The sequence below is a fragment of the Euleptes europaea genome, chromosome 20 (genome assembly GCF_029931775.1).
Source record: "Euleptes europaea isolate rEulEur1 chromosome 20, rEulEur1.hap1, whole genome shotgun sequence".
Lineage (NCBI taxonomy): Eukaryota > Metazoa > Chordata > Lepidosauria > Squamata > Sphaerodactylidae > Euleptes > Euleptes europaea.
The window spans coordinates 5,669,844-5,693,026 of record NC_079331.1 but is presented as its reverse complement, the minus strand read 5'-3'; the positions used below and the strand labels follow the sequence as shown (position 1 = coordinate 5,693,026).

The window sequence follows — 23,183 nt, the reverse complement described above, 5'->3', positions numbered from 1 at the left end:
ATCCATGGCTACTAGTCAAAACAGATACCAGTCCATGATGCATATCTATTCAGGAACAGAGGAGCATGTCTATTATATGAGGTGCTGTGGAACACAGGCAGGACAATGCTGCTGCAGTCGTCTTGTTTGTGGGCTTCCTAGAGGCACCTGGTTGGCCACTGTGTGAACAGACTGCTGGACTGGATGGGTTTTGGTCTGATCCAGCAGGGCTGTTCTTATAAAGGATGGGGCTATCTATGACTACTAGTCAAAATGGATACTAGTCATGATGCATACCTGTTCTCTCCGGGATTAGAGGAGCATGGCTATTGTATTAGGTGCCATGGAACACAGGCAGGACAATTCTGCTGCAGTCAGTCTTGTTTGGGGGCTTCCTGGAGGCCCCTGGTTGGCCACTGTGTGAACAGACTGCTGGACTTTGTCTGATCCAGCAGGGCTTTTCTTACGTTCTTATGTTAGTATTTATACTGGTTGTTATCTGTTGTTATTCTGGCCTCTTGCTGCACTGATGGTGGCTTTATTTTGACCAAGTTGTTGCAGTTTCTAGGAATCCCTGATTGTCGTTAATATATTGTTATTGTTATTCCTTGTAGTTTCTGTTTATCCCCCCTCCCAATCTAACTGGGACCCAAGGCGCTTGGCTGTACACCAAACCTAAACTTTTAGTTTAGTTTAGTTTATTAGGCTTGTTTAGTTTAGTTCAGGCTTGTTTAGTTTAGTTTATTAGGCCTCCAGCAATAATAAATATGCAATATAATATTAACATTGTAACATTAAAGCATATAATTTTAAAACCATAGGTCCTATTCTGATATTGCAAGATTTCACATTCTGTATGTCTCTTGGGCCAGTTGCTGTTTCTCAGGCTATCTTGTCACTAGTTGTGGTTGGGAGGCTACAGTGAGAACTCCGCATTGCCCCGAAAGCGATGGAAGAAAGGCAGGGTTATTTCTGTGGCGGTAACCACCGTGTGCAAATATTAACCGTGTCTGTTCCAGTGAAAACAACCAAGGCACGTGCGCTTCTATGGAAGGTTTTCTGTTTGTATGTTGTGAGCCGCTCCAATCCTGGCTCCAGCCAGGGAGTGAGGACAGGGTACAAAACTGATAATAAAACTCATAATAAATAAATGGAGGCTGTCATACTTTGGTCCCACTGTGAGCAGACAAGAGTCACTGGAAAAGACAATCATGCTAGGAAAAAGCTGAAGGCAGCAGAAAGAGGACATCTCAACACAAGATGCAGGAAATTCACAACTACCTCACCCCCCCTTTCCTGACCTTTCATTATAACTTATAATCAGAGAATCATAGAATTAGAAGGGACCACTGGGGTCATCTAGTCCAACCTCCTGCACAGTGCAGGAAATTCACAACTATCTCCCCCCCAGACCCCCAGTGACCCCTGCTCCATGCACAGAAGTTTGGGGGCGGGAACCCTCCAGGATCCCTGGCCAAACTTGTTCCTAGCTTAGGTAAGAGACCCCTTGTTTTTTCTTGACTCCTATGATTCTCTTTGATAGGGGTTGCCTTAGAAGAAACAGATGGGATTGTAGGAAACCAGAGTGGAACTGCTTTGAGCCTTTCCCTCCACCATGTATTGCATTCTAGGGAGGCACACTGTGTCCCCCCCACCAGTTCCTTTGTTACCCCTGCCCTGTTTGCCAGCCACATCGCAATAATTGCTTGAATTTGGGGATGGGCTGTGGCTCAGAGGTAGCGCATCTGCTTGGCATGCAGAAGGTCCCAGGTTCAATCTCCGGCATCTCCAGTTAAAGGGACCAGGCAAGTAGGTGATGTGAAAGACCTCTGCCTGAGACTCTGGAGAGCTGAGTAGACAATACTGACTTTGATGGACCAAGGGTCTGATTCAGTAGAAGGCAGCTTCATGCATTCATGTAATTTCTTTATGTTAACCTGTGGTAGGATGGAGTAAAGATTAAAGACGAAATATTGTAGCTGTTGGAATCTTTGGGTTATAAAACAGAAGTCAATTTAAAACTAGAACATTTGGCAGTGACATTTTACAAATGTCCGGGTCCAACTACTACCCCGTACTGGCGCAATAACTTTGGTCCATGTCTGCGAACCCTTGGCACCTTCCACCCATTCAACTCCACGCCTGACATTTTTCCATACCTGATACAATCTGAAGCGCTGTAGTCATGCTAGCTTTCCAAAGAGCATGACATCCTAGCTCTGATCCTGATTGGCTTTCTTTGTGTTCTAATCATATTAATGAAACCGAGATGACAGAGTTGCATGAAAACACATTGTTTCAGCATGCGCTCGAAGAGAGGGCATTGCATCAGCTTTTTGCTACTGGAATCACTTAGACGTTTCAGGGTTGTTCATGGGGAGGGGCAGTGGCTCAGTGGTAGAGCATCTGCTTGGCATGCAGAAGGTCCCAGGTTCAATCCCCGGCATCTCCAGTTAAAGGGACCAGGCAAGCAGGTGATGTGAAAGACCTCTGTCTGAGACCCTGGAGAACTGCCGCTGGACTGAGCAGACAATGCTGACTTTGATGGACCAAGGGTCTGATTCTGTATAAGGCAGCTTCATGTGTTCTTGTGTTCTCTTTTGGGAGGGGCCATGTCTCAGTGGTAGAGCATCTGCTCAGTGTGCAGAAAGTCCCAGTGTCAATCCCTGGCATCTCCAGTTAAAGGGACCAGGCAGGTGGGTGACATGAAAGACCTCAGCCTGAGACCCTGGAAAGCCACTGCTGGTCTGAGTAGACAATACTGACTTTGATGGACCAAGGGTCTGATTCAGTAGAAAGCAGCTTCATGTGCTCACGTGTTCAAGAAAAATGGGTGTCGGTAGTGGTCTGAAGCCAAGCTTGAAGCGTGTGTGAAATCACTGTAATATATATATTTTTTTAATCTAACTTTTTTTTGCCTTCTCCGTTCTCCCTTTGCTTTGCAGTGATCAGGGAAAACATGGCTACAGATTGGCTTGGAAGCATCGTCTCAATCAACTGTGGAGACAGTTTGGGAGTCTACCAGGGAAGAGTTTCAGCCGTGGACCAAGTCAGCCAGACGATCTCTCTAACGCGGCCTTTTCACAATGGGGTCAAGTGTTTGGTACCCGAGGTCACCTTCAGGTAAGTGTCCACCTGCTCGTACAAATGTCTGGAACATTACAAACCATCTCAGAAAATATGCAGAGACGTACAAGCTGCTCAAAAATGTCAGGCATGGAGCCGAATGGGATATAGATCAAATCAAGCCTGAACTGACCCTAGAAGCTAAAATGACTAAACTGAAGCTGGCATATTTTGGTCACATTATGAGAAGACAAGAGTCACTAGAAAAGACAATAAGGCTAGGAAAAGTTGAAGGCAGCAGGAAAAGAGGAAGACCCATCAAGAGATGAATTGACCCAATAAAGGAAGCCATGGCCCTCAGTTTGCAAGATCTGAGCAAAGGTGTCAAAGATAAGACATTTTGGATTCATAGGGCCGGCATGAGTCGGAAGCTTCTTGATGGCACTTAATACACACACACACACAAGCTGCTATCAGTATGTGCATGTGTTACATGTGAGGAATTCAGAGTTTTTCATTTGCAGGAAGGGGTCGGGCCAAATCGAGGTAACAAGTACGTGGTTTTTCTTTATTTTCTTATGAAGCATTTTAGTCTGAAATGTGTACCTTCCAGATCGGGAAAATAAAGACTCGAGCTGTCTTTTGAACAATTGATACAACCTAGCCAATCTTGAAAGTTTTAAAAAAATTGGGGCTGGAACTTATATGCTTCCTAGCTCACGGTCTTTAGAATTCTGCTATTGGGATTTGTGCCACAAGAAACCTTTAAAAGAAATAATGAACTGAATTTCCCATTCACTTTAACAATAGCCTGTCAAGTTGTGTGTGTGGTTGGCCGGGAAGAAATTACCCTTATTTCCAACTCCTTTTCTAGAAAAAAGTTATTTATTTTTAAAAGGCCTGCCTGTCCATCTATCTGTCCTTTTCTGCTTTTTTACAAAGATGGGAAGCAGCGTCCCGTGATTTCTGCCATTCCATATGTAGGAGGAAAGGACGTGTTTTTCACGGTGCTTTTCTTTCAATTGCACGGGTAATCTGGATCTTCACCGTTGAAACATGATTATGGGAGCTGTCGGTTAGATTGCAGTATGTGGCAGGAACATGTAAGCGGAGGGCGGGGGAAACAGTTTCCAGATAACAGGTTGACAGTTGTTTCCTTACCTTGCTGAAAAGTAGAAGACCGTCCAAAATCAACACACCTACTGCCGTCGAGGGACGATGGCATTTTATGAATGTACCTTTTGCTGCAGTTATTTAACAGGAAGAAAAGGACATGTGATACAGCCCAGTTTGGAAACCGGGATTAAGCAACTCCTTGTTTTTTCTCAAGGACTCTTTTTTTTCCTGTTGAAAACTTGTCAGCTCTGAGAAATAAATTCTCATTCCCTCTGCCCGTGTTTCTGTTTTTAGTGCAGCAGTGGAAATACTTTACACCGCACTTTCAGTGATCAGAGCATTTCACACACAGCTCAGTAGTCTTTACAACAGCACTGTAAGGTAGGCCGGTATTGTCCCCACTTTGGGGAGGGGGGTGGCTAGAGAAAGTGGTATTCTTAACATCTCCTAATGAGCATACGATGGGCGAGAGATTTGTACCAGTGACCTCCTGGGCAGAAGCTTATTCTCTTAGCCACTCTGCAGCGACAGGCTTAATTATGGGAGTTGTTTGCATCTGAAAATCACCTTTCATTTCAAATCTGAAGAATCCCTCAAGTTTTTGAGCCCTGCCTTCTCTCCCCCTCCCCTTTAAATATCTGAGAAACCTCACTGAGTCAAGGCATGCTTTGAGGAATAGTGCATCAAAATTGCTTGGGAGGGGCCGTGGCTCAGTGGCAGAGCATCTGCTTCAATCCCCGGCATCTCCAGTTAATGGGACCAGGCAAGTAGGTGATGGGAAAGACCTCCTCAGCCTGAGACCCTGGAGAGCCTCTGCCAGTCTGAGTAGACAATACTGACCTTGATGGACCACAGGTCTGATTCAGAATAAGGCAGCTTCATGTGTTCGTGTGACCCTAGGGAACAGATCCTTATTTTCCCCCACCTGCTCAACATTTTTCAGTATGGGTAAGAGAATATAACTGGCAGCTCCGTGGAGTCCGCTTGCCTCGTGAAACTTGAAAAACTGGTTCTGGGTCCCTGTTTGCGAATGTGCGTTGATTCATGAAGCTTGGTGCTTTTCTTCGTTTTGCCCTGGTGCGTTTCCCTGCGGTGACATAAACTGTCAACGGAACGACGCCGGCACAAGTCCTTGCCGGTTTTCCCCTCCCAGGTGTAAAAGCCCGCTCACCGGCCTGGCGTTCCTGTAAACGTCAGTAACTTTTTTGCGCAGTCATAAGAACGTAAGAAAAGCCCTGCTGGATCAGACCCAGGCCCATCAAGTCCAGCAGTCTGTTCACACAATAATCAACCAGGGGTCTCTAGGAAGCCCCCAAACAAAGTGACTGCAGCAGCATTATCCTGCCTGGGTCCCAAAGCACCTAATATACTAGGCATGCTCCTCTGATCCTGGAGATAATAGGTATGCATCATGACTAGTATCCATTCTGACTAGTAGCCATGAATACCCCTCTCCTCCATGAACATGTCCACTCCCCTCTTAAAGCCTTCCAGGTTGGCAGCCATCACCACATCCTGAGGCGGGAAGTTCCAAAATTTAACTATGCATTGGGTGAAGAAATACTTCTTTTTATCAGTTTTGAATCTCTCACCCACCAGCTTCAGCAGATGACCCCACATTCTGGCATTATGAGAGGGAGAAAAGCTTCTCTGTCCACTCTCTCCAAACCATGCATAATTGTATAGACCTCTATCATGTCTCCTCTTAACCGCCTTCTTTCCAAGTCACGTTTTGTTTGGCCCTCTTCCTTTGTGCAGAGCGGGGGACATCACCGAGCTGAAGATCCTGGAGATCCCGGGCCCTGGAGACAACGGTCCGTGTGGAGACTTCCAGCAGAACGACCTTGGCGTGCCCGGTGTCGGATGCCAAGGGGGCGTCAGTCAGAACGGCACTGGCAAACTGCCGAAGAAGCCCGGCTCTTCCAGCAGCGCCCCCCAGAACATCCCCAGGAGGGCCGACGGGAGGAGCCAAGACGTGGCTGTCTCCCCCCAGCAGCATCAGTGCTCCAAGAGCTACATGGATCGGCACATGGAGTCCTTGAGTCAGTCGAAGGTCTTCCGCCGGAGGCACAACTCGTGTGAGTGTAGCAGCTGCGGGGGGGCTACCCGTCCTCTTTAGGCTGGTGGCCGTGCCGACGGACAGGCAAAGTTATCATTGTGTGTTGTCAACCCAAATGCCAGAAAGAATCTTAACCCCCTTTACTGGCATTTTTGTGGCCACACTGCTGCCGGCTTCTCTCTCTCGGAAGTCTCGAGGTGGGCTTTGGGCAAGACCCAGCGACTGTGTGCAGAAAGTCCTCAGTTAGAATATAAGAAGAGCCGTGCTGGATCAGACCCAGGCCCATCAAGTCCAGCAGTCTGTTCACACAGTGGCCAACCAGGGGCCTCTAGGAAGCCCCCAAACAAGACGACGGCAGCAGCACCATCCTGCCTGTGTCCCAAAGCACCTAATACAGTAAGCATGCTCCTCTGATCCCGGTTCCGTCCCCGGCATCTCCAGTTAAAAGGCCCCCGTAGTAGGTGGTGGAAGACCTCTTCACTGATACCCTGGAGAGCCACTGCCGGCCAGAGCAGACGGTGCTGATGAGCCAACCGTCTGACTCAGTATAAGGCAGCCCCGTGGGTTCCTTATGGCCAAAGTGGGACGCGGGGTCACCCGGCTGGCTTCATGTGGAGGAGAGGGGAAACACCCTGTTGGCTTTGCGGATGTCCCAGGAGTCATCCCGGCAGGTGTGAGGGGGGGCTTTTGTGACATCATCGGTTTGTCCATAAAGGCTCCCCCGGCCCTTGGCTCGGCTGGCTAGTTTACTCATTTTCAAAGTATTCTTGCTCGCCAGTACTCAAGTCTGCAGCGGTTCAAGCGAGAAATTCCAGGTACGTCATGAAGAACGTAGAGACATGGGGAGGGGGCCCAGAGGGTGATGCACAAGTGACGTCACATCCTGCCCAGGTTGGGTTGGGAACCCTAGGAAGGGTGAACAGTAGACTGAAATGCACTGTTTCTCCCCTTGGTGGAACATCCAGCTTCAAACTGGTTATGCTCACCTTTGGATACTGTCCAAGTAGCCCAGAGCAGCAAGAGAAAGGGGTTGCTTCCATATTCCATCCTCTTAGAATCATAGAGTTGGAAGGGACTACCAGGGTCATCTAGTCCAACCCCCTGCACAATGCAGGAAATTCACAACTACCTCACCCCCCCACACTCACCCAGTGACCCCAACTCCATGCCCAGAAGATGGCCAAGAGGCCCTCCCTCTCATGATCTGCTTGAGGTCATAGAATCAGCATTGCTGACAGATGGCCATCTAGCCTCTTCTTAAAAACCTCCAGGGAAGGAACTGTGCCCACCTTCCAAGGAACTGCTCTGTTAGAAAATTCTTCCTAATGTTTAGATGGAAACTCCTTTAATATAATTTGGTTCTGGTCCGACCTTCTGGGGCAACAGAAAATAACTCGGCACCTTCCTCTATGTGAAAGCCCTTCAAGTACTTGAAGATGGTTCTCATATCCCCTCTCGGTCTTCTCCTCTCCAGGCTAAACATACCCAGCTCCTTCAACCTTTCCTCCCCCCCTCACCATCTTGCTAATCTAGTTTGAGGACTTGGGGTTGGTTCAGACGTTGGCTCAGACATTCCAGGCCTTGAATGAGCTTCCACACACGCACACCCTTTTTTTTGCTCATGCGGAGGGTGCATCATTTCCAGTGACCCCGCGATGACCAATTTTAACTTTTGGAACGCTGAGGAACCCAAGGAGGACAGGGATAAAATGTTCCCATGTTCTTTATTATTCCTCAGAGCTTTGCCCTGCATTGAATGAGCGAGAGCTGACCTTCAGGCGCCCTGCGGCGTGCGTGCGAAGGCAGGGGCAAAGTCGCGACGTACCTTTCTTTCTTTTTAACGCCGGGGCGAAAGGAATCCATAAACAAAAAAGCGGTACAGGCCGTACAACAATGGCTTGCGTGCAGGGCTGGCGCTGGGCTCTTCCACGCGAGGGCTGGCAGCGCGGCATTGAAAGGAGTTTTTTGGAGGCAGGCCCGCCAGGGTGGTTTCACGCCGGTGGCTGAATAATCCCGGGAGCCCTTGTTTACCTTCTTCCAAGGGAGGTTTCTCCTGGCAGGCTGCCAAGCGAACGAGAAGCAGCCGGGCAAAAAAAAAATCTTTGACTTCAGGGCAAACCGCTCTATTTATTTATTTATACCCCGCCTTTTTCCTCGACGGGGAGCCAGAGCGGTTCTCCTTCCCTCCGTTTTCTCTTCACGACAACCCTGTGAGGTAGGTTAGGCTGAGAGTGGGTTACCGGCCTGAGGTCACCCAGCGAGCTTCCGTGGCAGAGTGGGGATTTTAACCTGAAGAAGAAGAGTTGGTTTTTATATGCCGACTTTCTCTACCACTTAAGGAAGAATCAAACTGGCTTACAATCACCTTCCCCTCCCCACAACAGACACCCTGTGATGTAGGTGGGGCTGAGAGAGCTGTGACTGGCCCAAGGACACCCAGCTGGCTTCATGTGGAGGAGTGGGGGATCAAACCCGATTCTCCAAATCAGGGTCCACCCGTTCCAAACCACCACTCTTAACCACTACACCATGCTGGTTCTAGAGCAGTGGTTCTCAACCTTTTTTGCTCCATTCCCCCCTTTCACCATTGTTCAGAATATAATTCCCCCCCCTTCCCAAGATAACTAAAAACAAACAAACTACAATTTTACAGATTGTACATAATCTACAGGACATCTTTGCTGAATAGTGGTCCAAATTCCTCCCTGGAACCCTAAAATTCCCCCCTTGTTGAGAACTTGTTCTAGAGGCAATCTGGTCCATAGACCGGGGGGCAGCAGCCCGTTGTGGGGGGTCGTGGTTAGGAGTGGCGGACGCTAATCTGGTGAACCGAGTTCATTTCCCCACTCCTCCACATGGAGCCAGCTGGGTGACCTTGGGCTAGTCACAGTTCTCTCCAAACTCTCTCATTCCCACCTACCTCACAAGGTGTCTGTTGTGGGGAGGGGAAGGGAAGGTGATTGTAAGCTGGTTTGATTCTTCTTAAAAGGTAGAGAACATCGCATATAAAAACTAACTCTTCTTCTTGGAAGGGACCTCCCTCAGGGGTTAAAATGGACAAGCCCCTAGGAGATCACGCGCGTTTGCATTTTAAAAATGCTGGGCGGATCCCGTCCTCATTTGCCTGGTACCTCATGCATTTGGACCCATAGTGGTTGAGGATTTATGGTTGAGAAGTTCTGATCTCGAGAATAAAATGTACTCTCCCCATTCCTAAAACTGAGAGGTTCTCCCCCCGCCCCCCGTAGTCAGTTTGATGCATCGCTGCAGAAAGCGCCCCCGGCCCCTCTTGACTGGTTTTCATCTCGAACTCTCCCCATGGCCCGGCGGTGCTTTTGAGGACGCCGGCCAACAGGCTTCGGTGGCTGATCTTGACACGTGATGTCACTTTTGGTTCTCCACCGTCTTTATAGCGAAGCCAGCCGCGGAGTCAGCAAGATTCTGAGGCTGGCAAGCCATTCGGGCGGATTAAGCGGCTGACCTCCGTGGCGTGTTTAGCTTTGGTGGGGCCCGAGGTTGGCACTGGTTCAGGGTGTCTGCTGGGAGCTTGCAGGGAGCGTCCCAACTATCGTTTCTTTCTGCTCTGGTGACAGCTCTTCTGTCGGCGTCTAGGGGCCAAGCGTGGTGTAGTGGTTAAGAGCGGTGGTTTGGAGCGGTGGACTCTGATCTGGAGAGCCGGGTTTGATTCCCCGCTCCTCCTCATGGGCGGCGGAGGCCAATCTGGTGAACTGGATTTGTTTCCCCCACTCCTGCACACGAAACCAGCTGGGTGACCTTGGGCTAGTCACAGTTCTCTTAGAGAAAACTGAACTTTTACCGTCTTGTGAACCCATGAAGCTGCCTTATGCTGAATCACACTCTCTGTCCATCAAAGTCAGTATTGTCTACTCAGATCGGCAGCGGCTCTCCAGGGTCTCAGGCAGGGGTCTTTCACATCGCCTACTTGCCTGGGCCCTTGAACTGGAGGTCCCAGGGATTGAACCTGGGACCTTTTGCATGCCATGTGGAGGCTCTACCACTGAGTCACAGCTGACATTGAAGGGCTTTGGTTAGAAGATTAATGATCAAGGATATTAAAAAAAACCTTGATCGGGGACCCTGGCTCATTGGAAGAGCCTCTGCTTTGCATGCAGAAGGTCCCAGGTTCAATCCTTGGCGTCTCTGGTTGTTAAGATCAGTAGAGGGGAAAGGCCTTGACCCGAGGCCCTGGCTCAGTGGTAGAGCAGCTGCTTTGCATGCAGAAGGACCCAGGTTCAGTCCCCTGCATCTCGAATTTCAAAGGACCAAGCAGGAGGTGATGTGAAAGACCTTGATCTGGGACCCTGGCTCAGTGGTAAAGCGTTTGCACGCAGAAGGTCCCAGGTTCAATTCCTAGCATCTCCAGTTAAAAGAACCAGACAGTAGGGGATGTGAAAGACCTTTAAGTGCCTGAGACCCTGGAGAGCCGCTGCCAGTCTAAGTAGACAATACTGACCTTGATGGGTCAACGTTCTGATTCAGCATAAGGCAGTTTCACGTATTCCTAAAATACGTGGACGTCCCGCAGCGAAAGAGCGTTTTGCTAACCCCGAGTCCTTCCTCCTGCGCCTGACCCTCTTTCCCCGCCTCGCTCTTCGATGCAGGGTCCTCCAGCAGCCGCCACCCGAACCAGGCCACCCCGAAGAAGAGCGGTGCGAAGAACGGGCCGATGAAGAACAAGGACGACGAGTGCTTTGGGGACGACATTGAGGAGATCCCGGACACCGACTTCGACTTCGAGGGGAACCTGGCGCTCTTCGACAAGGCAGCCGTGTTCGAGGAGATAGAGACATTTGAGCGGAAGAGCGGGACCCGCTCCAGGGGCACGCCGAACGAGAAGTCCGCCCGCTATCGCCACGACGAGAACATCTTGGAATCCGAGCCCATCGTGTACCGGAGGATCACCGTGCCCCAGGCCAGCAAAGAGTTCTGCACTGGTATGCCAGCTTTTTAGTAAACTTGGCAGCTTTGGGGTATAGCCGGAGAACGATTTGACGAGGGTTGTGTTGTCAGCATAGACCATCTGGGCTAATCAGATTTCATCTCGGCGAAGCCCTTTTGTTAAGTGCAGTGTGATCCTCTTTCCATGTGTTGTGTGGAAAGCTGCACAAGTGTTTGGAGAAGAACAGAAATACAGAATCATAGAGTTGGAAGGGGCCATAGAGGCCATCTAGTCCAACCCCCTGCTCAATGCAGGATCATCTTAGTGCATCCCTGACAAGTGCTTGTCCAGCCTCTGCTTAAAGACCGCCAGTGAGGGGGGAGCTCACCACCTCTCCAGGTAACTGATTCCACTGTCAAACAACTCTTCCTTTAAAAAACTTTTCCCTAATATCCAGCCAGTACTTCTGTAATCTGTAACAAGGCCGGGGGGGGGGGGGTTATATGTACCTACTCTGCAAGGTTGTTGTACGGAGCACTGTGGTTATGTGACACACTCACTACAGAGGTAAATAGCTTTGTTTCTGCCACACGTAGTCACAGGTGTTGAGAAGTGGCGGCAAGCGGGAAGTACGAAGAGGGGACGGGATATAGAAGCAGAGTTTGTTCTGCGTTTGTTTGGGGTTTTTTTCCCCATCAAGTCGCAACCGACTTATGGCGACCCTGTATGGTTTTCAAGGCAAGAGATGGTGGTTTGCCACTGCCTGCGTCTGCATAGCTACCCTGGACTTTCTTGGTGTAGTGGTTAAGAGCGGTGGTTTGGAGCAGTGGAGTCTGATCTGGAGAACCGGGTTTGATTCCCCACTCCTCCACACGAGCAGCGGTGGAGGTTAATCTGGAGAACCGGGTTGGTTTCCCCACTCCTCCACACAAAGCCAGCTGGGTGACCTTGGGCTAGTCACAGCTCTCTCATACCCACCTGCCTCACTGGGTGTCTGTTGTGGGGAGGGGAAGGGAAGGTGATTGTAAGCTGGTTTGAGTTTCCCTTAAGTAGCAGAGAAAGTCGGCATAGAAAAACCAACTCTTCTTCTTCTTGTCGGTCTCCCATCCAAACGCGAACCAGGGCTGATCCCGCTTAGCTTCCAAGATTGACACCTGGTTGGCCACTGTGTGAATAGACCTTGGTCTGATCCAGCAGGGCCTTTCTTACGTTCTGATGTTCTTATGAGATTGGATGAGACTGAGCTAGCCAGGGCCATCCAGGTCAGGGGCAGAGCACAGTTGGGGTGTGTGTGGCAAATGCCCCCTCCCAGCATTTCTCCAGTATCTGCCTTTGTGGTGTCTTCAGCGGCTGTGAAAGAGATCAAGGCCTGAACGGATCTGTTTTTATTACCTCTTAATTAGGGAACAATACAACCCCCCCTCCCTCTGTCTCCCGGCCCGAGCACAACCCAGCCTGGCCCCCGTCCAGCTCTCCTCTGTGGCCGCCCGTGTTGTTCTTCAGGTTTCCACGCCGCCGCCTCCTCCCGATCGGCTTTCCCCTCTGAGTTTATTTAGTGCAGTCTGGCTCCGATAAGCCGGTCGGACCGGTCGGGCCTTGCGTGAGTGAGAAGAAGGGAAGTCGCCTGGGAGCTCGCACGCTTCCACTGGAGAGGCAATCAGGGCCGAGCGTCAATGCCGCTCGGGGCCACGGCGTCCTCGCGTGCAAGAGCGCGGTGTAATCTCCCTCCTTTATCTACCTCTCCCGCTGCAAACTATGTCCCTGGAGCAGCCTTGGGACTGGAGAGCTCCCAGAAACTGAACCGGGGTGTGTGTGTGTGTAATTTATAGAACCATAGAGTTGGAAGGGACCACCTGAGTCATCTAGTCCAATCCCCCGCACAATACAGGAATTTCACAACCACCTCCCCCCCACACACACACCCAGTGACCCCTACTCCACGCCCAGACGATGGCCAAGGTGCCCTCCCTCTCATGATCTGCCTAAGATCATACCTGTCTAAGGTCATATCATTCTCTGGGGGAGGGCTTACAATCCAAAACCCCTGTAGGTGTCGAACCAATGGAGCTGAAGCGCATGTCAAATTGGGCACGATCTTCCCCGTGGAGGTTCTCTTTCCCCTTGCACAGCTCCCGTTTATTTCAGCGGGGCTCGCTGTGGAGAGATGCGAGCTTTTACGGTCCTTTACTGCCACATGACCCTCGGTCCATCAAAATCGGTATTGTCTACTCAGACCAGCAGCGGCTCTCTAGGGTCTCAGGCGGGGGTCTTTCACGCTGAGAGCCAGTGTGGCGTAGTGGCTAAGAGCGGTGGACTCTGATCTGGAGAACCGGGTTTGACTCCCCACGCCTCCACATGAACCGCGGAAGCTAATCTGGTGAACCGGATTGGTTTCCCCGCTCCTACACATGAAGCCAGCTGGATGACCTTGGGCAAGTCACAGCTCTCTTAGAGCTCTCTCAGCCTCACCTATCTTACAGGGTGTCTGTTGTGGGGAGGGGAAGGGAAGGTGATTGGAAGCTGATTTGTGTTTCCTTTAAGCGGTAGAGAAAGTCGGCATATAAAAACCAACTCTTCTTCTTCTCCTTTGTTCACATCACCTACCTGCCTAGTCCCGTTAACTGGAGATGCCGGGGATTGAACCTGGGACTTTCTGCCTAAGCTTGGCCTAAGCTTCTGGACAGAATGTAACTGAGGAGGGTTGGGGGACTTGCAGGACCACATAGGCAGTTCAGCAAGCTTCTTCCCTGTTGATCTGGGGGGGCGGGCGGGGAGAGGGGTGCTAGGGAATGTATCCAAGCCAGGGGTCGGAAGCTGCTTGATTAGGAGCCCCGGTGCGCGGAGATTACAGCGGATCTTGGCTGGCGTGGCATTTTTCTTGGCTCTCCGACTCTGCCTCTGGTCTGTTTTCCTTTCTGGCTTTTGTGTGCAGGACGGGGCATGTCTTGCTTCGTGCTCTGCCAAGCGTCGCAGCCTGAATCTGGGCATCTTGTTGGCAACACAGGTCGGGCCCACTGTGATACTGGGACCTGCTTCTGAGTCAGCTGCCCTCGGATTAGAATGGCATTTGCCTAGGATACGGATTTCGAATGTTGGCTGGGAGGCCACATTTGCCCTGACCTGGATAGGCCAAGCTAGCCCTGTCTTGTCCAGTCTCAGAAGCTAAGCGGGGTCAGTCCTGGCTCATACCTGGATGGGAGACCACCAAGGAAGTCCAGGGTTGCTACACAGAGGCAGGCAATGGCAAACTACCTCTGTCCGTCTCTTGCCCTTATCTGGCTGGCCCAATCTTGTCAGATCTGGGAAGCTAAGCAGGGTCGGCCCTGGTTAGAAGAAGAGGAAGAAGAAGAGTTGGTTTTTATATGCCGACTTTCTCTACCACTTAAGGGAGACTCAAACCCGCTTCCTATCGCCTTCTCTTCCCCTCCCCACAACAGACAGACACCCTGTGAAGTAGGTGGGGCTGAGAGAGCTCTAAAAGAGCTGAAACGTGCCCAAGGTCACCCAGCTGGCTTCGTGTGGAGGAGTGGGGAAACCAACCCAGTTCACCAGATTAGTCTCCGCCGCTCATGCAGAGGAGTGGGGAATCAAACCCAATTCTCCAGATCGGAGTCCACCGCCCCAAACTACCATTCTTAACCACTACACCATGCTAGCTCTTAGTGCTTGGATGGGAAACCATCAGGGAAGTCCGGGGTTGCTATGCAGAGGCAGGCAATGACAAACCACCTCTGTTTGTCTCTCGCCTTGAAAACCCCATGAAGGGTCGCCATAAGTGAGCTGCTACTTGACAGCATTTTTTTTTAATGACCATATCCTGGAATATTTATGGACCCCTCTCGTCCACATGCACTATTTTTCAAAGCTAAGCCCTCCTCTCCCATCTTGACAGGTACCAACTTGGTTAGGGGCCGCTGCAAAGTCACTCGTAAAAAAAAGGTAAAGGTCCTCTGTGCAAGCACCGGGTCACTCCTGACCCATGGGGTGATGTCACATCCCGATGTTTCCTAGGCAGACTTTGTTTAGGGGATGGTTTGCCAGTCCTCTTCCCTTTACCCCCAGCAAGCTGGGTCCTCATTTGACCGACCTCGGAAGGATGGAAGGCTGAGTTGACCTTGAGCTGGCTACCCGAAACCGACTTCCGTCGGGATTGAACTCAGGTCGTGGGCAGAGCTTGGACTGCAGTACTGCAGCTTCCCACTCTGCACCACGGGGCTTGTAGGCTCGGGTTATTTCCTGCTGAGACTTTTGGGGAACCGTGTCCCATCCCAAGTTCCCAAATGGGAGGAAGGCGAGAGTGTGAACGGAACAAATTTCCCAGAACATGAAAAGATGAAAAAAAACCAGCTGCGCCTACGAAGGCCTGTGGTGGTGGTTGCTCCTGTGGGACGCCGTCGCAAGACAGCAAAAGGATGTGGGTTGGCAGGGAGCACAGCTCCGCCGTCCACCTCGGCCCCTGAATTTCCCTCCAGCTCTCGATGCCGGGAGCTTGGATCCAAGGCAGGCGGGAGCAGGCAGCGGTTGACCCTTGCATGACTCTAGAAGGCGCGCCGTGAATGCCGTGTGACAAGTTCAGAAGTGTGTGTGTGTGTGGGGGGGGCTTGTGACTTTGAACGTTCGGGTTTTGTTTTGTGGGGTTTTTTCCCCCTCCCGAGCTTCTGCTATCAAGTGTTTTTGAGAACAACTTAGCGTTAACCTGGGCGATGCACGCAATAAAACTGATTAAGGGAAGGCAATTATCTTAATTGGCTGTTAACATGCGAGGTCAGGTGTATAAGCAATTCACCTTTCCCACGCTTGCCATAAGGCCTTTTTGCACATGAAGCTGCTTTATACTGAATCCAACCATCAAGGTCCATCAAAGTTGGTATTGTCTACTCAGACTGGCAGCGGCTCTCCAGGGTCTCGGGCTGAGGTCGTTCACATCACCTACTTGCCTGGAGATGGCAGGGATTGAACCTGGGACCTTCTGCATGCCAAGCTGATGCTCTACCACTGAGCCACAGTCCCTCCCAATTAACAGTTCTTTACCTTTTAAGGAGTCTCAAAATGGCCTACAATTAAATTAACAATTGGGGTGTGTAGATGGGAGGGGGGTTGCGTCTCCAGCCAGCTCCCCACGCTCCTGGACCTTTCCTAGTGGCTCTCCGTCCCTTTTTAGATCTTTTTAGATCAGTTGGTTAACTCTTAGCGCAGCTGACCTAACAACTCTTACCCCGAAAGCTGCTTGCTGTCCTGCAAGTTAACGTACCTCTGTGGGCGGCTGCATGGCAAGCACAAGGGCTACATGTACACAGGTGTTCACAGCCAGGTGAACGACCAACACCCGTGTGTGTGGACATCCTGAAAGGACATGGTTGTTAGGCGAAAACACTCATGAACGACACATGGTGCCTTACGCTGAGCCAAACCCAGGTCTATTCCGACCGGCATGTGCTTCACACCCAGAAGGTCCCTGGCTTCTTTTAAGATCTGCCATAAAACCCTTTGAAGAAGAAAAGGAGCTGGTTTTTATAGGCCAACTTTCTCTATCACTATCAAACCGTCTTCCAAACCCCTTCCCTCCCCCTCCCCACAGCAGACACCCTGTGAGGTAGGTGGGGCAGAGAGAGCTCTAACAGAGCTGTAACTTGCCCAAGGTCACCCAGCTAGCTTCGTGTGGAGGAGTGGGGAAACAAATCCAGTTCACCAGATTAGCCTCTGCCGCTCATGTGGAGGAGTGGGGGAATCGAACCCGGTTCTCCAGATGAGAGCCCACCGCTCCAAACCACTGCTCTTACCCACTACACCATGCTGAAGAGCAACTAACTGCCAATCAGAGTAGACGTTACCGAGCTAGATGGGCGGTTGGTCTGATTCTGTACGAGGTGATTGCGTTCAGTGCTGCATCGGTTACTTTGATTCTAGTATGTAAACTAGGCTCCGAGACCTAGTTGTTCTTTTCCTTCTTCTTATCCCCCCAAGGCTGCATCGGCCGGTTCTAGTCTTGATGTACTCATCAAGGCCCAGTTTGGAATAGGTTAGAACTGATCCAGAAGGTCGGACCAGAACCAACGGGTTGAAATTAAATCAAAATAGTTTCCGTCTAGACATTAGGAAGAATTTTCTGACAGAGTGGTTCCTCAGTGGAACAGGCTTCCTCGGGAGGTGGTGAGCTCCTTCCCTGGAGGTTTTTAAGCAGATGCTAGATGGCCATCTGTCAGCAAGGCTGATTCTATGACCTTAGGCAGATGGTGAGAGGGAGGGCATCTTGGCCATCTTCTGGGCATGGAGTAGGGGTCACTGGGGGTGTGTGGGGGAGGTAGTTGTGAATTTCCTGCATTGAGCAGGGGGTTGGACTAGATGACCCTGGTGGTCCCTTTCAACTATAATTGTTTACTGTGTTTAATTCTGTGTGAAATGCGCAGCTACTTGTCTGCATTTGTGTGCCTTTGGTGGTCAAGAAAAGACAACACCGGTACGAAAGCAGAACCGTTTTGCGCGTGCGTGAGAGCTAGCTGCTTTTTTGGGGGGAAGAGGAGTTGGGATTGCCTAATCGTGTCCTTCCGTTCCGCCTTTCAGATTCTGGGCTGGTCGTCCCGAGCGTCTCTTACGAACTGCACAAGAAGCTGCTCTCAGTGGCTGAAAAACACGGGCTGACCCTGGAGCGGAGGCTGGAAATGACTGGGGTTTGTGCCAGTCAGATGGCGTTGAGTCTGCTCGGAGGACCCAACAGGTAAGAAGAGTTGGTTTTTATATGCTGGCTTTCTCTACCTTTTTAAGGAGAACCAAACCGGTTTGCAATCATCTCTCCTTCCTCTTCCCACAACAGACCCGCCTGTGAGGTAGACAGGGCTGAGAGAGCTCGGAGAGAACTGTGACTAGCCCAAAGTCACCCAGCTGGCTTCATGTGTAGGAGTGGAGAAACCAACCAGTTCACCAGATTAGTGTCTGCCACTCATGGTGGAGCGGAGAATCAAACCTGAGTGTCCAGATTAGAGTCCTAACCGCTACACCACACTGGGAAGCAGGCACGCAGCCCTGTTTACTTTCCCAGGGACCTATGAAGAGTAGTTGATTTTTACACCCTGCTTTTCTCTACCTTTTACGGAATATCAAAACGGCTTACAGTCGCCTCCCCTTCCCACAGCAGACACCTTGTGAGATAGGTGGGGCTGAGAGAGTTTGGAGAGAGCCGTGACTAGCCCAAGGTCACCCAGCGGGCTTCGTGTGGAGGAGCGGGGACTCGAACCCGGTTCTCCAGATTAGAGTCTGCCGCTCCTAACCACTACACCCCACTAGCTCTCTCTTGGGAGTCTGCAGCAGGAGGGGTTGAACCATGTTAAAATTGCCTCCCCTTTTTGTCTGTAGGAATCCTTCAGTGGATCCAAGCAACTCTGGGGTTCTCCTTCCCAGCAAGGAACACAAGCCATAGTTCAGACTAAAGGGCAGCAGAGTTGGGGCTATTAGCATGGCTTAAAAAAAAAAAATCTCGTTTGCTCAGTGGAAGTTAAAACGTGCTTCAGGGGATCTCCCCAGAGACCCCCGTTACCTCTTTTGAGCCTGCAGCCCTCTTGTTTTACACAAAGGGCCCTTGCCTGTGAGCTGCAAGGAAATCCCACAAGCCAACCACCTGAAGACTTTGGAACCTCCGCTTCTCCTTCCTTTGTCAAGCCATCGGCTTCATTACTCCACGAAGGGCTTGTTTACATTCCTGCACGCCAGCGGAATGTGTCGGCGCAGTCTGACCCGGGGAATTCACCTGGCAGCACCGCCGGCTGGTGCAATCAAACGCAGGAGAAGGAACGGCATGTTCCGAAGATTCGGTCGGTTGCCAAGATTGAGGAGATCTAAGCGTTTGATTCTCTGGTTCATTACAGGCGGCGCGGCTTGCTTAAATTAACTGTGGATAATGGGGATTGTCTGTTTGCACGCAGGCCGCGCTAGCAGTTAATGGGTCTGAAAGAGGGAAGTTGGTTTGTTAACAGTCCCCAATTAGTCAGCTACGGTTTTGTGTGGTGTATGAATTCAGACATGCTGGCTTGTTTCCTGGCTGTGTCCTCCCAGACAACGAAGAGATGGCAGCGGAGCCAGCATTTGTTGAGGCAAACCGGGGTTTGAAACCATAAAGCGAATCTTGGCTTCGCAAGCTAACTACTGTAGTGAAATTGTAGTTTTGCGTGAGATATCAACTGCGAACCTTTCGTTTGTGCCAGCGAGACAACAGAATTGTTCCGGCACTTTTAGAAAGCAGCCTTGAGAGCCAGCATGCTGTAGTGGTTAAGAGTGTTGGACTAGGGTTTGGGAGACCCGCGTTCGAATTCCCCACTCTGCCTTGGGAGCTGGCTGGGTGACCTTGGGACTCTCAACAGGGTGATGGTTGTGAGGATAAAATGGAGAATGATGTAAGCGGCTTTGAGACCCCATTTCTATCAGAACAGTCAATGGGACGGGCTTCCTCGGGAGGTGGTGAACTCTCCTTCCCTGGAGGTTTTTAAGCAGAGGTTAGATGGCCATCTGTCAGCAGTGCTGATTCTATGACCTTAAGCAGATCATGAGAAGGAGGCCATCTTCTGGGCATGGAGTAGGGGTCACGTGCGGTGGGGGAGGTAGTTGTTAATTTCCTGCATTGTGCCAGGGTTTGGACTAGATCACCCTGGTGGTTCCTTCCAACTCTATGATTGGGGAGAAAGGGGGAGTATAAATGAATTAAATAAAATAACAAATAAATAACCTTTGAGGAACTAGATTTTCATGCCCTTCTCATTCCCGGGGTCTTGAAGAGTTACGATCACAGCAGTTTCACCGTCTGAACCACTGTGATTTTCAAAGCCCCCCTTTTGGAAAGGCCAGGGTTCTTAGCCTGAACGCCGCGAGTATAGATGACAAAGGCACTCTGGGAAACCAGCTGACCTTCCGCACCTCTCAACTTCCAGGCTGAACCCGAAGAACATACACCAGCGCCCCACGGTGGCCTTGCTGTGCGGCCCCCACGTGAAGGGGGCCCAGGGGATCAGCTGCGGTCGGCACCTTTCCAACCACGACGTCCAGGTCATCCTCTTCCTTCCCAACTTCGTCAAGATGCTGGAGTCGATCACCAACGAGCTGACGCTCTTCGGGAAGACTCATGGGCAGCAAGTGTCCAGCGTCAAAGGTAAGGCGAGCATCTCTCAGAGCATGGCGCTGAAGAGCCCGGGTCCGTCTTTTTTTTTTTTTAGGGCAGCCTTGCGCACGCCTTTAATCAGTTAAACGCCGAGGTGTGATATGCGTGCCGGTCAAGAGGCCAGTTTAGGCTGCGCAGCACAGGCTTCTGATGGAGGAGCTCCATCTAGTGGCAAAAGTCCTGGTGTGTTTCTAACATCCCTGTGGGTCTACCGAAGGACGCGTAATCCGAAAGGGGCGACGTGGCATACCCTGCCGCTCAGCTCAGCCAAAGTTCTCGGGGGGGGGGGGCTTCTTTCGGAGTGAAGGCTTCAGACTTGGCTGATGCAGAGGGAGGAAACGTGCAACTGGCATCTCCCAGTTATAGGGATCAGAGTAGGAGATTGGAGAGCTGCTGCTTATCTGAGTGGACTTTGGTGGTGTAAAGTGCCGTCAAGTCACAGCCGACTCATGGTGACCCCGTTGGGTTTTAAAGGCAAGAGAGGTATGGAGGTGGTTTGCTATTGCCTGCCTCTGCATAGCAGCCCTGGACTGCTATGAAAAGCCCTGCTGGATCAGACCCAGGCCCATCAAGTCCAGCAGTCTATTCCCACAGCGACCAACCAGGTGCCTCTAGGAAGCCCCCAAACAAGACAACTGCAACAGCATTGTCCTGCCTGTGTTCCACAGCACCTAATATAATAGGCATGCTCCTCTGATCCTGGAGAGAAGAGGTATGCATCATGACTAGTAGCCATGGATAGCCCTCTCTTTCATGAACATGTCCACTCCCCTCTTCAAGTCTTCCAAGTTGGTATCCATCACCACATCCTGGGACAGGGAGTTCCACAATTTAACTATTAGTTAACTTCCTTGGAGGCGTCCCATCCAAGCATTAACCAGGGCCGTCCCTGCTTAGCTTCCGAGATCTGATGGGATCGGGCTAGCCTGGGCCCATCCACAGGCACAGGCCTTGATAGACTGAGAGTTTGATTCGGTACAAGGCAGCTTCATGTGGGATTTTTTAGCACTTGTTGTTCTGTTTGTGGACTGCTCGGAAACTTGCCAAAGCGGTGTGTCAGCGAGCCCTTTCTTTCTCTCACCAGATCTTCCAGCCACGCCCGTCGACTTAGTGATAAACTGCTTGGATTGCCACGAAAATGCCTTCCTGCGGGACCAGCCATGGTACAAGGCCGTGGTGGACTGGGCCAACCAGAACCGCGCCCCGGTCCTCAGCATCGACCCCCCCGTGAGCGAGGCGGAGCAGGGCATCGACGCCAAGTGGTCGCTGGCCCTGGGGCTGCCCCTGCCGCTGGGCGAGAGGGCCGGGCGGGTGTACCTGTGCGACATCGGCATCCCGCAGCAGGTCTTCCGGGAGGTGGGCATCAACTACCACTCGCCTTTCGGCTGCAAGTTCGTCATCCCCCTGCACTCGACCTAGGGCCGGCCGCAGACTCTGGGGAGGCGGGAGGGGGCCGAGTCGCCCCCCGCCCCCTTCACAAAAGGAATCCTGACCTTATTAAAACTGTGACGCCTTAAGGAAGCAAAAAAAGAGAAAAAAAGCCCTGGGTTTGTTGTTTCCTTCCAGGAGAAACCCGAAGTGTTAGAGAGAACGAAGAAGGGACTTGGTGTGTTACCGCAGAGCCTTGGTTGCTCCAGTGCCATTCGTTGTCTGAACGAACACCCCGGAGAGCCGCTGGCTTCAACCGGTTAAGAAAGTTGTCGGTGGTGGGGAAATGTGTCCATTCACACATGCAAGTGCCCCTGCCCAGTTGTGTACTGGATGATGGGATTTCTGTGGGGGTTTTTTTCCCCTGTAGTGGGAGGAGGGGTTTCTCGGGTGCAGCCCCCCACTCCTTCATCACACGGGAACTCTTGCACCCCTTTTACTGTGCGCCCCCTTCCTGTGCAGCTAAAGCTCATCTCTCAATCCACACCTCAACCCACCCTTTGGGACCTTGGACTATTCTGCCTGGTGTCCTCGCTGGCAGCTGGGAAGACGCCGAACCAGCTAGCTAGCGGTCGCTTCCCTTTTTGGGGTTTTGTTTCTTTCTTCGCTGGTTGAGCAAGTGGCTTAAAGCTGAGAGGGAGCGGGCGAAACGGTGCTGATACTTGTGCTGGCCACTCACAAGTAGTCGTCCTGCGATGTTACTGTAGAATCCACATTGCTGGTGGTTCTCTCCCCCCCCCCCCCCACAATTCCTTCTTCATCTAGGTTCTGGGAACAAATGCGGGCGGAGGAAGGCACTTCAGCCCCCCGCGGCTCAAAAGCCGAAGGAAGATTTGTATGCGCAACCGCGGCATCTTGTTTCACGCCGTTGTCGGTATGTCTCGGTCAGGAACACGAGGGTGCAGCATCGCAGAAGATGGCGTTCTCCAAGGCCGGCCTGCATACTCACTTCTGTCCCCGCATGTGCCGTTGCACTGATCCAACCTGGCTCTTGCGCTTCGAGCATGAGTTCTGTATAAACACTGCCAGCGAGTCGTGCGTTGCCGCTGTCTCCCCTTCCCACTCAGGAGACTAGCCCCTTGCTGGCAGCCGCTTGCTGTTCCCCCAGGGTGCTGTGTGGCCCAGCACTGTCTAGGCTTCGGGGACGAAAAGCGCTGCGAAGCGACCAAGCTTGAATGCCTCCCGAGCAATCGACCGCGCTCGACACCCCGTGTCCGTGTCTCTACAGGTGCCATACTGAAACTCTCTTGCCCAGCCGTGACAGTGATTAAAACATACAGTTAAAAGCAGGAAACCTTTTCGTGTGTTGTCATTTGTCTCGAAGGAGCCGTTTTTCTCCTGCTGGAGTTACCTTAAAAGGTAAAGGATCCCTTCATTCCTGACCCATGGGGTGACGTCACATCCCAACGTTTCCCAGGCAACTTTGTTTGCGGGGTGGTTTGCCAGTGCCTTCCTCAGTCTTCCCTTTACCCCCAGCAAGCTGGGTACTCATT

At 51.4% G+C, this 23,183-nt stretch overlaps 1 protein-coding gene across 1 annotated transcript; it reads left to right on the top strand.

Moving 5' to 3' along the window:
- The first annotated feature begins 2,927 nt into the window (after positions 1-2,927).
- Positions 2,928-21,682, top strand: EDC3 (enhancer of mRNA decapping 3). Its single transcript, XM_056865847.1, has 6 exons — positions 2,928-3,102; positions 5,920-6,239; positions 10,843-11,175; positions 17,682-17,835; positions 20,036-20,253; positions 21,347-21,682. The coding sequence occupies exons 1-6, from the start codon at positions 2,939-2,941 to the stop codon at positions 21,679-21,681; spliced, it is 1,524 nt and encodes a 507-aa protein (XP_056721825.1). The 5' UTR covers positions 2,928-2,938; the 3' UTR covers position 21,682.
- The last annotated feature ends 1,501 nt before the right edge of the window (positions 21,683-23,183 follow it).